The sequence below is a fragment of the Lepidochelys kempii genome, chromosome 8 (assembly GCF_965140265.1).
Source record: "Lepidochelys kempii isolate rLepKem1 chromosome 8, rLepKem1.hap2, whole genome shotgun sequence".
NCBI lineage: Eukaryota > Metazoa > Chordata > Testudines > Cheloniidae > Lepidochelys > Lepidochelys kempii.
In genome coordinates this window covers 82631642-82652478 of record NC_133263.1, presented here as the reverse complement: position 1 = coordinate 82652478, position 20837 = coordinate 82631642, and the positions used below count along the sequence as shown (strand labels likewise).

The following is a 20837-nucleotide window of genomic DNA, read 5'->3' as shown; positions in this document are numbered from 1 at the left end:
TTTAGTTTACTCACTAACCACTTGTTCAAACATGGAGCGAAATCCTGGCTCCATTAAGATAAATGGGAGTTTTGTCATTGACTACAAAGGGGCTGCGATTTCACTCATTATTTTTTGAAGTTCTTATAATGAAGCGTAGGCATTTAATTTCCAGCAGCAACCTGATCTTAAGTTTTTCTTCCTCTCCTGCTATCCTGGATTCCTTGTCGCTGGCTGCAGTATAATATCATACTTTCTCCAAATGACACCCGGTGTCCTTTCAAACTAATGAATCAACAGGACCCTAATAGAAGCATCTGATTGGTCCAAACTGTTTATCACCTTTGTTCAGGAATGAAAAGAATCTGTTTAGATCAATCTTTTCTCTCTTTGACTTTATTTTAAGATGATCTAAATCATTTCGACTCATTACAAAGAGGTCAGTTTTAATCAAAACTCAACACAAGAAAATCAGACATGCTGTTTTGATTTCTCCAAATGCCTCATTTTAAAATGTGCTGAATCCTGAAACTACAAGCCCTTTTCTTATCACTAAAATATACCGCATTTGGTAATGAGACCTATTGGAAAAATACCTTAATTTCTATCTTCATGGACTAAATTGTGTAACGTATACAAGAATAAATATTAATATCTATGTATTATTAACTCTGTGCAGTAGGTAGATATTGTTATCTGGAGCTGGAGAAAATGAGGCTGAAAGACCACTAGATTTGCCCAAGGCCACATTGCAAGTCAGTGTTAGTGCCAGGATTAGATTTTAGGACTTCACAGACTCTCAGGCCTACGGCATTCTTCCAGCCCTCATTTCATTACACAAGTGCAAACGAAAATAAAGAATAGAGGGGTGAGAACCACTCAGTGGTCTGGCAGGGCCCCAAAATGTCAATGGTATACTCGTTACAGCTGCTGCACCCAAAAAAATCAGCAAACCGAGATTCAGGCTCCAAACACTTGCAAAACACACTATAACAGATTCAAAAGTGAGGGAGCAAAGTACAAGATTACAGCTTTTATATTTTCTGTTGTTTATTGTGGATAAAGGGAATAGAACAAAAGTCAGTATATGATGAATAAAGCAGCAGAAAAGTCAGATGAACAAAGAAACTCACCAAGAAACAGAAGAACTGTGTGAACAGCGAGGGCTGTCAGCCAATCAGAAGAAATCAGAGCTGGTGGCCTTGCTGCACTTACATGCCATGAAGAGCAATGGGGTTTCTGCCCCAAACTGGGGTCCAGAGGAGTCCCTTTTTCTCCTACAGGGCATAAAAGAGACCAAGCAGATGGTTCCCCAGATGATCCAGCAGAAGTAGCAGTGATGGTGAGAGGTCCAGACCTGTGGAGGCAGGAGTAGAAAGACTGCTTTTGAAGGAGAGGTGGACGACACTGGAGGCCAGGTATCAGGAAAGTGGAGCAGAGCTGGAGCAATAGAAGCTTGCTGCCCAGAACAAACAAGCAGCTCGAACAGTCAAGTAATGCCCCTGGGACCCAGGAGGAAGGACATAAGGGTGTGCCTGATCAGGGGCTAGCAAACAAGCAGTGGGGGTATGATGGATGCCATCACTCTGCCTGCAGTCTTCAGCATTATGGCCACTAAAGGTTTTTCTGGGCATTGGCATGTGGGACCTTTTTTCTTGTGTTATTTTCTGTAGTGAAGTAACGGGGTTTAACTCTGAGGGCTCAGGTAGAAGCCTAGGAGGCCCAGAGTCAGTGGCTGAGGGGGCAAAATTGCTGTCTACCCTTGCCCGGGAAACAGAGTCAGGGGTGAGTGTGGCTGTAGCCACAGCAAAAAGGTGCTGTGGCCCAGAATCTGCTAGGAGCAACCTCTTCCTAGCATATGCACAACGGGCTATAGGAACCATCACCTAATTTGATCCACTTGTTGGATCATTAGCTTCCTCGGCCCAGGCCGGATATTGATGGGGAATGGGACATGAATGCTGAGCCATGGCCCCCACTAGGAGCAGTGAGACACTGCTACAGCTGGGAAATGCTGTGGGACAGGATTCCGCTGGCAACCTGGAAGCTTGGCACAGCAATAAAGCGATGTGGGTGATAAAAGCACTGAGAAATTCATGCTATCTCGTGTAACCTCCCCTTTCCTCCCTGGATTATTCAGCAGCAGGCAACACTCGCCTGGGTGCCTGATGTTGACAGTAAAAGAGATCCTGAGTATCCCAGTGGTGATGTTGGATAGGTGGGAATCCTCTATCCACCCCTCTGCTGCTGTCCCTTTACTGTACTAGTAAAGGAAATTAATCTTGGTGGTGCCTGCACCTGGTTGGACCCTGTACACATGCAATGGCATGCCTACAGGGCATATAAGAATAAACCTGAGCTAATCTATACAATGCATCTCAATTAAAAGTACCAATTATAAACAATATGCACCTAATATACACTTAGTTTACAGTTAACGCACCTTTACTTAACAATTTAAAAACCAAGCTATTACAGACTGAGATGAATTAAAATGAGATTAATTAAAACCAATTTAAATCTGCAAGTGGCAGTTCAATAAATCCGTTAATAAATGCAGTTTACAGTAGTAAATGACACTTATCTAACTTGCATTTACACTGGCACCATTTCCTCCACCTCGGTGTGTGAGCGACTCTGAATTTCAGAGTTCTAAACACTTGTGTAGGTGCACTTGAAGACATGGGCATAGTTTGGGGAGGTTCAGGGAAGGCCTTGCCCCCCAAACAGAGGTGAGGCCTGAGGAAGGCATGTGAGGTCATGTGCCACACCCCTCCCCCAGCTTTCTGTGAGTGCTGAACTGCCCTGCAGGGCTCATTATGCTCAATCTGTTGGGGGCGGGCGGCAGACATGCCAAACCCAAGGGAAAAACACAGAAATTGGGCCTCTTTTTGGCTAATTGGCTTGCGAGTTGCTTATTGACCAGTTTTTGGCTTGTAGCCTGTTGCTTCTTTGGCTTGTACCTTGTTGATTGTTGTAGCTTGCTGCTTCTTTTTTTTGATTGACTCCTGGCAAGCAGGAGAAAGGGGGCGGGGGTAAGCAGGGGCAAGGGGCAAGCATGGGCAAATGGGGGAAGAGAGTCAGGGGTGCCCAGTGGGCCCACCATAGTCCCAGACTGCACTCTGGGGGGTGGAGGGGGTTCACATAGAGTGTTGGAGTTCTTCGTGATTGGCTTGTTTTGGCCTTGTTTTGAAATGGAATTAGCTTGATTTTTGTCTTATTGTGAAAGTCAGGGTGCTTATTTACCATAGGTCAAGCCCTGAAGCCAGGCAGCCCAGTGAGGCGGGGAGCAGGATGGAGCAGCTGCTCCGTGTTGCTACCTCAGCAGTTGGACGCTATCTCTTGGGTCCTAGTTCCTACCTGTTTCCTCTACAACAGTGAGTTCCCACAGGGGACAGGGAAAGGGGTAGGGGGTTGGGGAAGAGACAGTGGAGAAGGGGGGATAGGACAGGGGAAAAGAAGGGGATGGGAGAGTGGATTAAGTTGCCCCTCCCTACCTCTTCCACTTGCAGTCCCCCCGTTCTGTCCCTAATGCTCTGTGCCTTCTGCCTGCGGACCACCCATGGCACCACCTTTTCTGCCCCTTCCCCAGGCCTGCCCCTTTTCCATCTACGGCCCCCCCATTTTCCCCCCCACTGCGGCCCCCATCCCATTTTCACCTTTCTCCCCCTCCCACCACTGTGGCCCCCAAACTGGAGAAGCTCTGTTCCAGTTCCATGGCCCCATGGCTGCAGCACGACATGAGACTCCTCCAGTCCCAGGACTGCAGCAGGGCATCCAGAGGCGACCCCTTGCGCTTCTGCGGGGAACCAGGGTTGGAGTGTCGGGGCTTCGCCTGCGCCACTCACCTGTCTGTCCCCGGCACTTCTGCGGGAGAGTGGGTCAGGCACGGGGTCTTCCCCTGCCACCCTACCGAGTTTTCTGGGGAGAGGGTCAGGGTTGGGGGCTGGGTTTTCCCCCATCCCGCAGCTTCTGCAGGGGAGGGGGTGCGGGTGCTGGCATTTCCCCTGCCGCCTGGGCTTCCCCTGCCGCCCCCGCACTGGGGTTTCCCCACCTTCCCGGCACTTCTGGTGACTGGGGGCAGGTGCTGCTGCAGGGGCTTCCCCTGCTGCCCCATGCTGAGGTCAGGCGGGAGGGGCCAGGGGCTGCCCTGGCAGCCTGGCACTTCTAGGGGCCAAGGGTGGGAGCTGCCAATGGGGATTCCCCTTCCACCCTGCGGTGGCTTTATATGGGGGGGATGTGCCCATTTTTCCAGGTCCCACCAATTGTCCGGGGCCCCTGGTCATGGACATTGTGGGCCCAGTGGATAATCCATCACTGGGGTGGGGCTTTGGGGGAAAGAGGCAGCAGGAGGGCAGGGCCTCGGGGAGAGGTAGAATGGGGGCAGAGCATTGGGAGTAGTGGTGGGACAAGGCCTCAGGGAGGGGAGGTGCAGTGGAGGCGGGGCTTCAATGGAAGGGACAGAGTGGTGGGGCCGGGCCATAGTTTTGGGTGTTGATGGACCACCACTTCTAGGGAGCTGCTGGAGCTCCTGGGCAGAAGTGACTCTCATGTCATGGCCAATGGCCAAAACACCAGTATCAACTCATGGGGGAGATTGTGATAATCAGGGTGCAGATGTAATGCTGACAGGCCCCCGTCATCGGTGGGCGGGATTGAACCTGGGACCTCAGTGTATGAGCCTCTCATAAATATAAAGGGAAGGGTAAACACCTTTAAATCCCTCCTGGCCAGAGGAAAAACCTGGCAGCCCTGTAAAGGGTTAAGAAGCTAAGATAACCTCGCTGGCACCTGACCAAAATGACCGATGAGGAGACAAGATACTTTCAAAGCTGGGGTGTGTGGGGGAACAAAGGGTTCTCTCTGTCTGTGTGTTGCTTTTGCTGGGACCAGAGAAGGAATGCAGATCAGAACTCCTGTAAAAAGTCAGTAAGCAATCTACTTAGATATGCGTTAGATTCTGTTTTGTTTAAATGACTGATAAAATAAGCTGTGCTGGATGGAATGTATATTCCTGTTTTTGTGTCTTTTTGTAACTTAAGGTTTTGCCTAGAGGGATTCTCTATGTTTTGAATCTGATTATCCTGTAAGGTATTTGCCATCCTGATTTTACAGAGATGATTCTTTTACTTTTTCTTTAATTAAAATTCTTCTTTTAAGAACCTGATTGCTTTTTCATTGTTCTTAAGATCCACGGGTTTGGGTCTGTGTTCAACTATGCAAATTGGTATGGATTTTTATCAATCCTTCCCCAGGAAAGGGGGTGTAGGGCTTGGGGGGATTTTGGCGGGAAAGACTTTTCCGAGTGGGCTCTTTCCCTGTTATTTTTGTTAGACGCTTGGTGGTGGCAGCAATAAGGTCCAGGGACAAAAGGTAAAATAGTTTGTACCTTGGGGAAGTTTTAACTTAAGCTGGTAAAAATAAGCTTAGGGGTTTTTTCATGCAGGTCCCCACATCTGTACCCTAGAGTTCAGAGTGAGGAAGGAACCTTGACAGAGCCTCTACTGCCTGAGTTAAAAACCATATGGCTGTTAGCTAAGGCTGTAGAGCAGACTCATTAATCTCTCTCTCTAAGTGGTCTTGATGCCACTACATGGGACAGAACACCACACCCCGTAGGTGTGTGGGTTACACAGACACCCCAAGGAGAGAAGATAAGGGTTAACTCCTGCCACAATAAGAAGTTCAACCAATTGATTGCATATACTGTTATTTTAATGTAAGAGAATACCAAGTAAGATCTTTTATGAAAGCTTGTAATGCACTGAACTAAACAGTCATTTTGAGATACGTTTATGGCTGAAGGTTATGACTGTATGTGTGTATGGCAAATTGCAACTGACCTCAGCAGCATCTCACAACAGCATGGTGACGCAATCAGGTGGGGGTGGGAGCTACCTCTGAACCAGACAAGACTGCCTTCAAGCATCAAGCCATTTTCCAGCCCAGGAAAAAACAATGAGGAACCACGGAAGCTATGGGACCTGCTTGAAACTGAAATATCTTCAAAAACGAAGCCAGGCGAGCGTTTTCTCCTCTTTGAATACCTATAGTGACTGAAGAACATCCCCCCCCCCCCACCGCAAACTTTTTTAAAATGGAAGGGGTTTATGTAAAACTGAGGGACAGGCTGTATGTAGGCCAGAAGCTGTCCATGAAACACTGACACACAGGTGGTATGCTGGGAAACAGTTCAAAGGCAACTTGTATTAGAAAAGGGATTTTATTTAATGTGGAAGTTAAAGCCTGAGGTTATGTCTGTGTTTATTTACTGGATAACTCATATATGTTTGCTCTTTCTTACCATTTCATCTTTGAATCTGTGGTTTTGTTATTAAATAAACCTTTTGTTTACTTTTACCCTAAGCATGTCGCTGTGGTGCAAACTGTGTGGCATGTGTGCACCAAAGAGAACTGATAACATAGGGGAAGGGGAGCTGGATTCACACCTTTGGGAGTGCTGAATCAGAGGGGAAAAGTTAGAGTTTCTGGTACTTAGGAACTCAAGAAAGATGGATTTGGGGAGACTTTGGCAGGGCTGTTGAGTCACCCTGCAAGGAGTAACTAGGCTGCTGGATGCCAGAGTGACTTTGCACTTGTGAACAGGTTATTGGTCTTAGGGATCTGAGCCACAGTTGCACAGGCACCCCCAGGCTGCAGAGCAAGTGGTGACAGACTCTCCTTAGTAGGGTTGCCAATTTTGGTTGGACATATTCCTGGAGGATTCCCCACATGACATTATCTTTAATTAAAGATTAATCCTTAATTCCTGGAGATTGCAGGACAACCCTGGAGGGTTGGCAACCTTATGCCTTACTGGTCTGGGTGCGCTCCAAAACATCCTAAGGGGCTTAACTGAAAGACCATTTGCCTAGCTTGCTACAATACAGAACAAAACTTAAGCAATTCATAGCAGTTGAGATGCAACAGTGAAGAAAGGTACAGTACATAAAAGCCTTGACTGTGAAATATACATTTTAATACTCAGTAGATAATTGCAATGTGAGAGTTGCTTTATAGCATAGGGCAGTACTGAATTCCAAATGAGCTTTAAATCCAAACTTCAGCCAGCCTCTGAAATAGGTCTGAAATATCATTGCGGTATATTAGGGCTTGGTGCATTGGCCTTTTGACACTTACCAATCTAACATTGCTCTTAATTCCTTTGGTAAAATGAGTTTGTTCTACAAGATTCCACCCTCCCTGGTCCCACCCCAATTCCAACCTGTGGCTTTATGAGCTTTCATTATATTTGGATTTCACAGCTGCAGCATCAGTGGCTTCCTTCTGTCTTTTAAAGATACTCAGCTGCCTCAGTGTGGGGGCAGTAATGAACGAGCACCAGCACCTCCAGAACAACAGACAAAAATAAAAGCTGTGCCTTAAAAATGGAAATAATGTGAGCTGTGGCTAACCTCTGTCCTGAATGGAACAGAAGGAAGCAGGCATGCGCTCGTTTCACTAGCTATGGCTTCCTCATCTGGTCGAAGCGGCAGTTTGAGCAAAGCCTTACTGGAGAAAGTGCGAATGGCTGCCACTCTGTGCACTTCTGTAGCAGAAATGAACATCTGCTCCATCATCATCTTGTGCTCCCAGCACATACACCTCCCGGATGTCACCTTTCCTTTCGTCAGCGCCTGAGTGCTGTGGAGCATTCTAGCTTACAGCCGTTTAGACTGTGCCCGTACTGCCCCTGAGTGGACCTACACGTATAATACTGTCCGCTGATTTCAGTGGCCTGGACATAAAACAGCTACCGCATGGCGGCTGCAGCACTGAGCCACAAGAACGTGAAACAATTACACATGTTGCCTGTAGGGTTTCAAAAGCCTGTCACAAGTTGCTGAGCTAACTTATGCCTTCTGATGCTTGGGGCCAACTCCCACTGAAGGTGGTGGGACTCATTTTAGTGCACCTGAATGCTGAAGAAGGTTAAAAAAAAGTTTAAAGTAGCAGCATGGTCTTCATCCCTGTTTCTCCGCGTCAAGCTCCCTGCTACTCATCACTAGCAGCCTGACCTTAAGTCAGGTGACTGGCCTGCCATTGTTACTAGGGATGAGCATTGAATACTCAAGGCTCTGCCCTTCCCAGTTTTCTGTATGAGGCCATCACTGGGGATAAGCATTTATCGTTTCAGGCAGTACAGCGTAGTGTGCCTAATTTGGTTAATTTTATTTAAGAGGGTGCTATACACAGGGAAATGCATTTTTACTGTCTTCTCCTTGTTGCTCTTGTAGATCTGAGGCTGCCACCCCTGAGACAGGAACATAACACTCTCTGCATTTGCCGTAATTTATGGCATTATTGTGTTCCCATTATATAATACACTGGCTTGTATATGTGATTGTGTTTCCGCTCTTGAGGTTGATTCCACTGACTATAAACAGCCTGTGTCTTACTTCCAAGGGAAGGAATTCTCTTTTAGCTGACATAACAGGGGCTTATATTTTTGGATACTGCAGTGCTGATTACTGAGGTATCTATAGGTAGAGGGCATGGTCTATTAAAAATAGAATTAATTCATAATGGTAAAGAGTATTTGGCTTGATCAATTTTCCATAGTAGTACCTTTTGAGCAGTAAAGCTCCTGTTAACATTTCTCTTCACTATCATTCTTTTATTTGAACTGGTTTACTGGAGGAAGGTTTCCCTTTCATAAACAGGTGGCTTAAGAGGCAAGAAGATTTGTCAAAGCTGCCACAAATGGCAGTGGGAAGTGGCCCAGGCCCAGTGGTGAGCTGGAGCCGGTTCACACCTGTTCGCGTGAACCATTTGTTAAATTTTGAAGCAGTTCTAGAACCGGTTGTTAACCCGCTTCCCTGCAGGGGGCGCTGAGGCTTTGATGGGCTCCAGCTGGGAAGTGATGTAATTTCTCCTCCGGCCGCCGGGGGTGCTGCACTGCAGGAGCCATGTGGGCTGCCGCCACGTCCTGGGCACGAGCCCTGGTGCTGTTGCTGCTCCCCCTGACCCCTGGCCTTGGGGCTCCCAATGCTGCCTGGTGGGTCCCCGGCTGCTCTGCTGGACCTGGGCTGCGTCCTGCTGCTCTCCCCATGAGTACCCACCACCCTGCCCGCAGCCAGCCCCCGTCTCCAGCCACCCCCTGCCCTGCCTCCAGCCACCCCCTCACCTCCTGCCTGCAGCCAGCCCCCATCTCCAGCTACCCCCTGCCCTGTCTCCAGCCACACCTGCACCCCCTGCCCGCAGCCAGCCCCTGCTGCACCCCCTGCTCTGCCTGCAGCCAGCCCATCTCCAGCCACCCCCGCACCCCCTGCCCACAGCCAGCCCCCGTCTCCAGCCACCCCCTGCCCTGCCTCCAGCCACCCCCTCACCTCCTGCCTGCAGCCAGCCCCCATCTCCAGCCACCCCCGCACCCCCTGCCCGCAGCCAGCCCCTGCCTCACCCCCTGCCCTGCCGGCAGCCAGCCCGTCTCCAGCCAGCCCCTGCCGCACCCCCTGCCCTGCCTCAACCACCCCTGCACCCCCTGCCTGCAGCCAGCCCCGTCTCCAGCCAAACCCTGTCCTGCCCGCAGCCAGCCCGTCTCCAGCCACCCCCGCACCCCCTGCCCTGCCCAAGCCAGCCCCTGCCACACCCCCTGCCCTGCCCGCAGCAAGCCCGGCTCCAGCCAGCCCTGCACCCCCTGCCCTGCCTGCAGTCAGTCCCTACCTCCAGTCAGCCCCTGCCCTGTCTCCAGCCAACCCCGCACCCTCCTATCTCCAGCCAGCTCCAGCCAACCCCTGCCCTGCCCTGCCCGCAGCCAGCCCTGCACCCCCTGCCTCCAGCTAGCCCTGCCCCACGCCCCTGTCTGCAGCTGGCCCCACATCCACTGGTGCCCTGCAGTTCCCAGGGCAGTAACCCTGCACACCGTCTTCAATGAGGGGGGCAGGGAGCAGCTGGGACCCACACATGTGCACACCCTAGGGTGACCAGACAGCAAGTGTGAAAAATCAGGACAGGTAATAGGAGCCTATATAAGAAAAAGACCCCAAAATCTGGACTGTCCCTATAAAATTGGGACATCTGGTCACCCTAGCACACCCCCAGGGGGTGGCAGGGACCCACACATGTGAAACGGAGCTCATTTCTATTTCAGGCCCATCTTTTTAAAAAAGAACTTTAGGCAGGGTTAACATACACCTGTATTTTCCTGGACAGGTCAGGCTTTTTGGTTCTTAAATCGCCATCCGGGAGAAATTTTTAAATTTTAAAAATTCCTCCCAGGAAAATACAGACATATGGTAACCCCATTGGTACAAAAAATACATACTGGGGCACATCCCTTAAATCAGAACTTTTTATAGGGAACCGGTTGTAAAGATTTTGGCAGCTCATCACTGCCCAGGCCCAATAGAGGAGCTGACAGTAGCTCAGCTTGTACTTTGTCATTTTAATGAGAGGAGGCGTGTAAGATGCTTCATCTACCCTTTTGCAGTGCAACTCTACTGAGGAACTAGCAAGTAACATGGATTTGGCCTGAAGAAGAGGTTCTTCAAGGAAGAATAAGGAGCATCCTGTGAACACTGTATTACAAATAAAAATGTAGCAGAAGAACTGATGTTATTGTTCCTAGACTGAATGGAGTTGATGGGAAAACTGAGGATCAATATTAAATAGTTGTCTGAACAAATTTTTTGGTTACTACTACCACACGCCAGACAGAATCTGGCCCTTACTGTTGGACTTTATTTTAGATATGTAATGTATGGGTATTGTTATTTGTATCATATTTTTCTGTCATTCTTTTGGTAATTTTACTCAGTGTTTTACTAATTGTTTTCTAAAGTTTTTCTAGGCATGAATTTCATGGATGTACAATAGAAAACGATCAACCAAAAAAGTTCCTTTTTATTCTGGTAGCCTTTGAACTAACATCCCATTCTTTTAAATTCAAATCAAAATGGGCACTGTGTCACACACACTGGCTCTCTGGAAAGCTACTGTGGGAGCCTAGCAGTTCAAATCATTCTTTCATACTGTATACTAAGGCTAATGCTTTTGTTGGGAGTGAATTTTTTTTTTCCAGAACAGTTCCGAAGCACTGGATTTTCCTTTATACTAGAAAACATAAATGAAAACAATTGTGTACTGTATCTTTAGTATGCTCAATTATGAAATCCTTTATACAATAGAATGTTAGAGATAGCCATAATCATGTTTGCCTCTCATCACCCAGTGAAAATACTTTTAAGAGAGGACCAGTGTAATTATATTCCAGATAAAAGGAACCAGAATATTATACTTGGCTTGATTGCTTTGTTGATAAGAAGCAGGGGGTGGGAGGAAGAGATCTGGATACTTATTTAATGAGCAACATATTTATTAAGCAGCATGTATTGTACATAATGCATTTGACTTTGTACGTAATGCATTAAGCTTACCTATTTTTAAAGCATATATTTTTTAATATTTTACTGCAACTATTGCATTCCCTTTGCAGCTGTCCAACTATTCAATCATTTGGGAGAGTACATCTATGGCATATTGCTAAAGCATTAAGATGAACTACAATCGTCAGTGCAGGAACAGTCAGTGTCAGCATCCACAGATGCCACAATGTCCTCGGCTGCATATTTCCTGTCACTGCTCCTATGCCAGTCAGACAGGCTCACAGCAGAATCTGTCAGAAGAGCAAAGCCACATTAACTAACATCAAGCAAATTAACACTTGAAAACATTTCAAGGCAATATTATTTTGATGGCTGCCAACTCTTTCACCAGACAAAGAATATGGGTCCAATCCTGCCTTCACCATTAACATCTGACTGACCTATTGACTTGGAGCAGGATTTTCATTCGTGGAGTAATTATTATAATACTTCCCTAAAACAAAATGAATTGCATTTCATGATGCACAAATATAGAAAGCAGGAGCTTGTAAAAGTGCTGGATGTGACCGCCCTTTAAATAAGAGCACTCTGTAGAAAAGCACATTAGCCATCTCTTTTCATATTATCACTGCCTGTGAGGCTGGAGTGGGTGGGTGGATATTTCATCTCTCTGTTTAAGTTCATTCTGAAAGATAAGCCCTTTGGAGAATTTTCAGAGGTTCATAAACTTCTAATTAAAGTTTTCCATATATTCTCAAAACTGGCAGAGCAATGTCAGTTTCAGTATTAACCTTACCAGGTTGCTTTATCAACAGCAGCTTTAATATATCATAAACCCCTACTGCTGAAATAATCGAAATGGAATAATATTCATCCTCCCAATAAATATTCTGAGCTGGTTGGAGGTTTAACATTGCATATGGAAGAATATTAGAACCCACATTTAGATTGTTTGCCTAAGTAGAATGTGCCAACCTTTCATAATTTTATCTCTAGTTGTTTTGTCAGACATATGAGCAATATATTTACAACATGCTATATTATATACCAAGAGAAAACCCAGAACTGTTTGTATGGGTTTTGGCTGTATCAGTCATTCATACTCAATGAATGAAATGTTAATGCACTATTTGGTGGAATTACACTTCTCTGACCAACTTGACACACAGGTTTTGTATAATAAACTATAAAACATATTATCCCAGCATGATGCTTGAGCTGTTTGTTATTAAAGATTTAATATTTTAAAGCTAGAAAATGAGAAACCCTAAAGTGTCTGGTTTTGATTTGCTTTTGCTTAGCTTTTTCTCATGCCTTGGTCTTCTAAATTGTTGCATACTAAGGGCCCAATTGTGCGACCCTTAGCCCCATAAGTAGTCCTCTCTTCTGCGAACAGTCTCAGTGGCATCAATGGAACTGCGTACCTGAGCAACTATGATGCAAGTGAGTCAGAGGTTGTAGGATCAGGCCCATCAGGCAAACTTGCCTGAAGTATAAACTGCAGTATTTGGCCATAGATGTCTAGGGCAATAGGGGAAAATTTTCCCCTCAGTTCTGCACAGCAGTAACTTCCCTGATATTATGCTCACCCTACATGTGTGGGCCTCCCATTGCTGTCAGTGATGTGGGCTCCCACTTCGTGAGGAGCAGAGTATCAGAGCTGAGTTCTCCCTGTGTGGATCTGAGAGAAGAATTTTGCCCTCATATATAGGTGTTCATTTTATGAACCTGCTTCTCCTGCTACTCATCTGGTTCATCAAACAAAAACAACAAAAAAAGGACATCTCTTAAAGAGTTCCACTGTAATGCTGTTGATTCCCAGCCTGAGGAAAAGCAATCATGTTACTGAAGAACACCAGTGGCATCCTCTACCTTCCTCCTCCTCCTCAGGAAAATAATAATAATTAATAATATTAAAAAAACCCTTGATAAAAGAGCAAGAAGCAGAGGTGGTAGTGGGCTCTTTTGTCTGAGGTTCAATAAATGAACCAGAGAAACCAGCAGCTGCTGTGCAAGCATCAGTGACTACGATGACTGATTTGGCTGATTTTCTTCTTTTCATTTTGTGTGAGAATGAGACAAGTTTATTATAGTGTAGTATTCGGAAGCAGTGAGTGATCTAGGGTGATGACACTTCACAGATATGGAACATGGACACAAAAGAAAATCTGTGAAACACGGATATGACAAGATTTTAGAGATAGCTTGGCACTGAGGGTCTTTTCTTTTCTTAAAAGGATTCATCTAGTCACATCACATGGTGCTGTCCGTATGCTATTAGCTCACTGTGTTAGTTTTCTTATTGGTTGTGTGAGCTGGGATGCAGACTGAAGAGATATGTTTTGGTGAACTGCTTCGGCACATTGGGTATTCTAATAATATGAGCAAAGCATGATGATCTTCAGGAACATTGTTTAAAATCAGTCAGAGAACACTAGGTTCTTCTTCTGGTGTAAACTGAGTTCTATGGAGCTATGTCAGTTTACACCAACTGAGGCGCTGGCCCAGAAGTTTATCATGCAGAACAGAGCTGTACTGTTACAACAAATTGTGTTTACTTCTATGGTACATGTGAGTTGTGTGATCAATTCCTGTATATTTAAGGATTTGGAAGTAATGCACCAGAATAGAAGAAACTCTGTAGACATGAGGCCTGATTCTCCTCTCAAACTTGTGTGAATGCAGAGTATCTACTTTGTAGACAACGGAGTTGCACTAGTGTCAAGTTCATATAAGTGAAAACAGAATTAGGTCCATGCTTTTTAAAAATTTGATGTGTCTGAGAGTTAAATACCTTCAAAAAACAAGCTGTTTTCTGAAATAATCTGAATTTATTAATTTAGCAATATGTTTTTTGTTGATGCATTGCACATGGGCAGAGCATGGCAGCCTAATCACACTGTAGTCATGTCACATTACGTGACTGACTTTCAGTTTTTTTACTCATCTTGGTCTATATGAAATAGCAGATTGCAATGTGACTAAAAGGACTTTTTGTTGCTTATCACAACTCAGTGAAACATCTGGAAGGCATGACACATTTTTATTGGTCACTGCTGACCCTTTTACCATGGCTAAGATTTTTTTCAGACAATACCATCTGCCAAATAATCCACACTGGCTTCTAGCTACCCATGATTGTAATTGCTTATGTAAAATATTAATGGGGTTAGGAAATAACAGCTCTGAAAGCCAGGTGGGTAGTTGGGGGTCTGCGTGATGCTGTGCTATATCTTGACTAACTGATCTGACAGAGCTCCTCTGGTATGTGACAAAGAAAGTAAAACAAAACAAAACAAAACAAAAATCCTACCTTTTGGGAAACAGGAGAAGCCAACTTTAACCGAGGTTTTCTCAGTTGGAGTACAGCCTCTCATACACTGCAGTATCCTGTCAACAGAGTAACATGTAGATTCCTTTCCATCAATAACAGGATGTCCCTTCAGTTTCACATAGCGGCGTTGCAGTTTACACCCTAAGAGGAAAAAGAAAAATGTAGTTAAACCCTAAGGAATACAGAGGCTCTAATCTTTCCTTACAATAAGAAAAGTCCATATTTTCTCCTCAGGTTTTAAGTACAACTCCCTAGTGACCCATTTTCACAGCAGTAAAGGTGGCAAGAGCAGGACCATGGTTAGTGGGGAAAACTGATTTTTGAAAAGGGAGTTGTGTTTAAAAACTGATGGCACAGTATGGCCCAAATAGTCCACTCTTTTAGAAATAGCACCTCTTAGGACTGAAAGCTATTAAGAATAGGTACAGTGTAAGAATAGGGACTACTGAATTGCATTAGGAAAAATGGCAGTTGTTTGTGAGTAGATATGTTATGGCAGCGTTTAATGATGTCAAGACCAATTGTTGTATTGGATGATTTTTATAATGCTGCAATTATCAGCACTAAAAGGATAATTAACATTCACAGGATGCCATCTTGTTTCCTGACATGCTTATGGGTATGATCCAGCTGCCACTGAAATCAATAGAAAAAAGCCCATTTGACTCTATTGAGACTCTTTACAGGACCAAAGTAAATGAAAAATACTGCACTGTTGGAGGGAGAGTAGTATTATTATAAATACATGCAAGGAGACGCACTTATACAGAAAGAGTATTTCCCATTGTGCACCTCCCCCTCACCCACGCTTTCTATCAAGATTCTCCGATGGGGTAAGATGGAATTGAAGTCAATGGTGCTATGACAGTTTACCCAGCTGAAGATCTGGCCCAATGTACTAAAATTCTCTGTGTGCTGTTTATAACATATGTAGTTTGTTTGATTAAATTAAGTCTACAGAGAGCGAGCTGATTTAGTGCACACTCCTGCTCCGAAGCAAATCAGTGGTGAAACTTCCACTGACTTCAGTGGGAGCAAGACTGGGTCTGATTTTGCCAGTCATAGAGTAAGGAACTACTTAATATGAGTAAATGTGGCAGAATCAAGCCTCTAATAGTAAACTGAATGTGAGAAACAGATGTCTTTCACATGAACACAAAGTAGTCAACGCTTCAGATTCATTGGGAGAGTTCTAAATAACAATTAGTTATATAAACAGAAAATGAATGATAACAATGGTCCTTTTTATTAACAGGTAAATGTTTCTCTTTTATTTTTTGCATTTTTAGGGGGAAAATAAAATAAAAATGACATTTTCTCTAAGTAGAAATTGTGTTCAAATCTACTGACCTTCGGCGCAGGTTTCTTCTACCAATACCCATGAATGGACAAAAGCTGAGCAGCTGTGTGCCAGCCTATGATTGGGCATGAGTAGTTCATTTTGCTTTTGTCCATCATTATTTCCACAAATACCACAGGTCCTTCCTCTCATCCATGAAACAACAGTAACCTATAAACATAACACATTTTTGCTGTCGATGCCGATGTGTTGGCCCATTACAGTGCCAAGGTGTAAAAGAGAAGAAAGCAGTAATATAACAGATTCAGAAGTACCTTAAGTGTCGAGCCATCAAAAGTCACATTCGCCAGCCCTTGGTCTGGAGCTTCTACTACAACTGTTGTTTCATTTCTATAAATTTTAATGTTTTCTGTAAAAAGATACGACCGTTTATGACGTTCCTCTAATTTTGAAATGAAATGATCTAATCTCAGGGATAATGTAAATAATTATTAATTTACTATTTCCATCTGAATACATTTTTTGTGGAGAAGTAAGGTCAGAAATAAGAGTTTTTTCTTTTTATTTGCAAAATGCTTCTTCTCTAAATCTATATAGCTACCATTGACTTTTCTGTCTAGTCAACAGAGCTAGCCTGATTTACACCAGCTGAAGATCTGGTCCTAAATATCTAGCTTCCTCTAAGATGTTCATCATCATGGCATTGCACCTACATATAAACAAGTACCAACATATTCAAGCAGCTTTGAATGCAAAATGCTTCACATTTCAGTAAGAAGATTAATCCTTATGCTTTACAGTGGCAAGCACACAATACAAATCAATATAATAATGGACCGGATTCACTTATTAGTGAAAATTAATGGTATGTCAGTTGAAGTCATGTATGTAAAACCAAAATAAGTCACAGGAGTATCAGGCCCATAGCTTTTCTTAGTATTGAATTATTTTTTACATCTAGAAGTCCTCAGTAAGCTTGTCAAATATTTTGGTCTAGATAATACTTAGTCCTGCCATGAGTGCAGGGGGCTAGACTAGATGACCTCTCGAGGACCCTTCCAATCCTACAATTCTATGATTCTATGTTCCTGTAAATATGTAATTTCTAAATAATTCCTGGAAAGGTGGGTAACACACTGTACCTCTTTTATTTTGATACACCTTGCTGCGTGTTAACACTGGTCCATCATTGTATGACACGAGGATAGAGGAAGACGCAGAAAGATAGAGTCTGATGCTTCTTGAAAGAAGAAAACAAACATGTTTAACTGTGGGAACATTGATGTAAATGACCAACACAGACACAGCCCCAACTTCAGCATCCAGATTTTGAATATGCCCCCAAAGTTCAACACCGCTTGGGCTTAGGGCTCTGGTTCAACACTTTCCTCAAAATGAGAAGCGCAAGGAGGTAGCTGTGTGGGGGCTGTTGATAAGCATTACCTGAGAAATTGAAGAGAGAGGCTGGAAGGCAGAAGAGGATTGCTGGTATTATGATTTAAAAAGTACCCAGCATTTTCCCCAATGCAATAAAATTTAAACGAACTGCCTAAAATTCTATACAGCGACTCAAGAATTATTACACTTACGATGAACTAATATTGATGTACACCTCCCTGGAGGAAGAGCGGGGATCGACTTTTCTCGTCATGACGATGAATTTGGGGTGAGCAGTGCAGTCTTGAGCTACCACGAGGTTGCAGTCTTTACTGAATGAACATCTGTACTTCACTTTGTCAAATGTTTTGAAGTTTTCTTCCTTCACTTCACATGTGGCTGAAAAATAACAATAAAAATAAATGGCAGATACAACTGTGCTGTCGAGATTGTCAGGGAGATTTTGAAAGCTGCCCAAGAGGCCTGAATGGTCAGTTCCCATTAAAATCAATGGGAATTGGACAGCCAAAACTCCTTGGCAGCGTTCAAGATCTCAGCCTAAGTATACATACTTAAGAAAGGCATGGCAGCAACATAAAATGATCAATCTATGTAGAATTATACTGCTGTGTATCCATCACTTATTTTGATAAGCAGCTGAAAACAAACCATCTAGTGATAGTCTAATTTTAAAGACACTGTTACTATCATATTCCTGAGAAGCTAAAAGCTGAACCCATGACAAAAACTAGTAGCATCTCTCCAAATTTTGCCACTGTTTGTAATAAGTATCATTAGAATTAGACAGACCCAGTCCCACTAAAAATCATGAAATCCCCCTTCTAAGGAAAATAAATAGGATTGGAAAACTCATGTCCCTGCCCTATATCCACCATGTCATCCCTCTTGTGGTGGGTATGACAGACTCTTGGAAGGGACAAAGAACAGGGCTTACAGTGCTTGTAGCCACTTGGGATCTCTGTGTGAAACCCATGCATTCCTAAGCATGTATATAGACCTGAACTCCCTACGCCCCTCTTCCAACAACTGCTGAGAAGGCATCGCCTATGGTTGGGGTAAGCGTAAAGGTAAGGGTTACCAAGTTTCCCCAGAAGAACACTGCTGGGAAAGACAAAGCCCAAAGCTGACGGGAGACAGAGTCACTGGAGGGGCCAAGTGTTAACTACTACAAATAATCATTGCTCATTTATCAGATACTAGAACAGTACTGAAGTAACATTTACATTGATCTTCTTTAGCTATCAGTGAAGATATTTCTGGAAGGAAATTCCAAGCAGTCACTTCTTGAGCCTGAGAAGCTGGAGCTGGGCTCACAGGCAATGCAAATGGAAGTGGGAAAGCCTCATAGTAAAGGGTTAGCTGAAAAAGAAGTAATGAAAATGCTTTAGGCTATGTTTAGTCATACAATTTGGTCAATCATACAGAAAAAAAGACCCCCCCTTGTTAAAAATTCCCTAAATATGTATTTGTATAACTGGAGTTATTACAGTCTTCCCAGGACACTGTAGGCACCCAAACCTAACATATACATTTTTATAAGCTCATTATCTTTTATTTTATTATCATTTGTTCATATTCTTGAGAGATTATCTTTGAATGATCATTTAAAGACATAGGGAATTAAGATGCACAGGTGATGTTTATGGTATTGTTAAGTGTCTTCCTTAAAACGAAAAACCAAACCAAAGAAACCACCACACCACAGGGTGACTGAGCAATAAGTTCCCTGTGCCTTATGCTGTCCCACTGCAACTAGGTACAGCAGACTAAAGAGCATGCGCTAGCTGCCAGTCTTAGAGAATGAAAGCTGGTTTGATGTGATTTTGGTTGAGCTCACATACCATAGTGAAAGACACATTAAATATACATAGATAAACAGGTTATACACCACTCCCTCCTTATCACATATGAAACCCCCCTGGAAAATTGAAGTACAAGGGTAGGTTAAGGACACACTTACTTCCTTATGGAAAGCCAAGCTGTTATTAATTTAAGCCAGACTCACTAGGGGACATTTTTCATAAAGATGCACAGGGATTTAGTGGACAAAGACCAATTAATCAGTTGGAGTCTGCAGACTACATCTGTGCAGGCTGCTGTGAAAACATAGCCCTTCTTGTTTGTTCAGAGGAGTGCTTCATTTGGGAATTCCAAGGTTTGATCCTGCAAATCCGTGAGTAATGGACTGCAAGAAGCCCTGGGCTGTAGGACTCCAGCACCAGGCAGCATATAGGTGCAAGTAAGGTTAAGCATTAGCCATAGTCTTCCTCAATGTATCCTTTGTAAGTCACATACACCATACTCCTGAGAGCCCAGGATAATAACAAGCAAAGTGTGTGGGCAGGATGGGCATATCTGAGGAGATATCAACTTTAGTGCCACCCTCTGCATAGAAATGAAGGATTTGGCTAAAGTCTTCCCCTTTGGGCATTACTCTGCAGGCTGGAGTGAGTTGGTTCTGTGCAGTTGGTGTCTCTTTCATTATGAAAGCATCAGGTTCCCAAGGACTTCCGGTCATGCTGATCACTTTTTTTATCTTGTGCTTTATGGCACACTACAGGATCAAGCCCTGTGTATTCAGGATCTATGGTAGCTTGTGTAGGAGGGAAGGGTCTGCATTTTTCCTTTCTCAGAATTAGCTTAGATGTATTACAAGTAGAAAGTATATTTGGAAAAACAAACAAACAAACAAAAGTCCCACATACCCCAGGAGCCTTTATGACTGTATTAATTGTCCGCGGTGAAGTTGCAACTGCTCTTAATACAACCTCCCGAGAAGGATTTTTCTGATACACTTCTGAGAAGCCCATCACGAGTGCTATTCCAGGAACAAATTCCATAGCTCTAGAGATAAACAAGATGTGACATACTCAGAACCTTCATAACACCAACCAACGTAACAAGAACAACACAACAAATAACTGCATACGTTATAGTTGTCCTCCTTATCCAGGATGGAAGTTTTGTCCAAGCTATCTTCACCTGTATGGCTGGATTCCTTGAAATTTGGCCTGTGGAAGCTCTTGCTTCAATTTTGTAGTCCCGGCATTCCTTGCCCCACCTGAACCTGGCCTTTATGAGGAACAGAAAAAGTCATTAGAATTTTGGAAATGAAATCATATCACAAAAAATCTGCCATCATATCAAAATACATGATCTTTTTATGCAACTTCAGTGAAGTCTTCAATGCTCCTAACTCATTCACTAAAATATACTTGTGGAGGAGTTATGGCTACATCTGGAGGAATATGGGGGTGAACGGTAAGTGTGGCAGGCAAGGCTGAATGTTCCCATTTGGAATGTTCGGAATCTTGCACTGAAACATGATCTAGAATTCTGCAGTGTGACATTTTGCTGAGATTCATTACATTTTGCAAATTCATCATCAATCTGTATATTTAAAAAAGACATGGTGTACTCTTCTAGAAATTTCACTTTTACAAAAATGTCTGGTTCTGCAAAGATAAACAATTTTCACTACTGACAATTCTGATGAAACTTT

At 44.0% G+C, this 20837-nt stretch overlaps 1 protein-coding gene across 1 annotated transcript in view; it reads right to left on the bottom strand.

Moving 5' to 3' along the window:
* Positions 1-11468: 11468 nt before the first annotated feature.
* The window catches only part of LOC140916576 (vitellogenin-1-like), a 44489-nt gene continuing 35120 nt past the window's right edge, over positions 11469-20837 (bottom strand). Inside the window, exons 27-35 of the mRNA XM_073358233.1 lie at positions 20265-20407; positions 20041-20179; positions 18559-18694; positions 17527-17713; positions 17080-17177; positions 16252-16346; positions 15988-16147; positions 14617-14778; positions 11469-11593 (exon numbers count right to left, since the gene is read on the bottom strand). Of these exons, the coding sequence (XP_073214334.1) occupies positions 11469-11593; positions 14617-14778; positions 15988-16147; positions 16252-16346; positions 17080-17177; positions 17527-17713; positions 18559-18694; positions 20041-20179; positions 20265-20407 (1245 nt within the window). The remainder of the gene's footprint in view (positions 11594-14616; positions 14779-15987; positions 16148-16251; positions 16347-17079; positions 17178-17526; positions 17714-18558; positions 18695-20040; positions 20180-20264; positions 20408-20837) is intronic.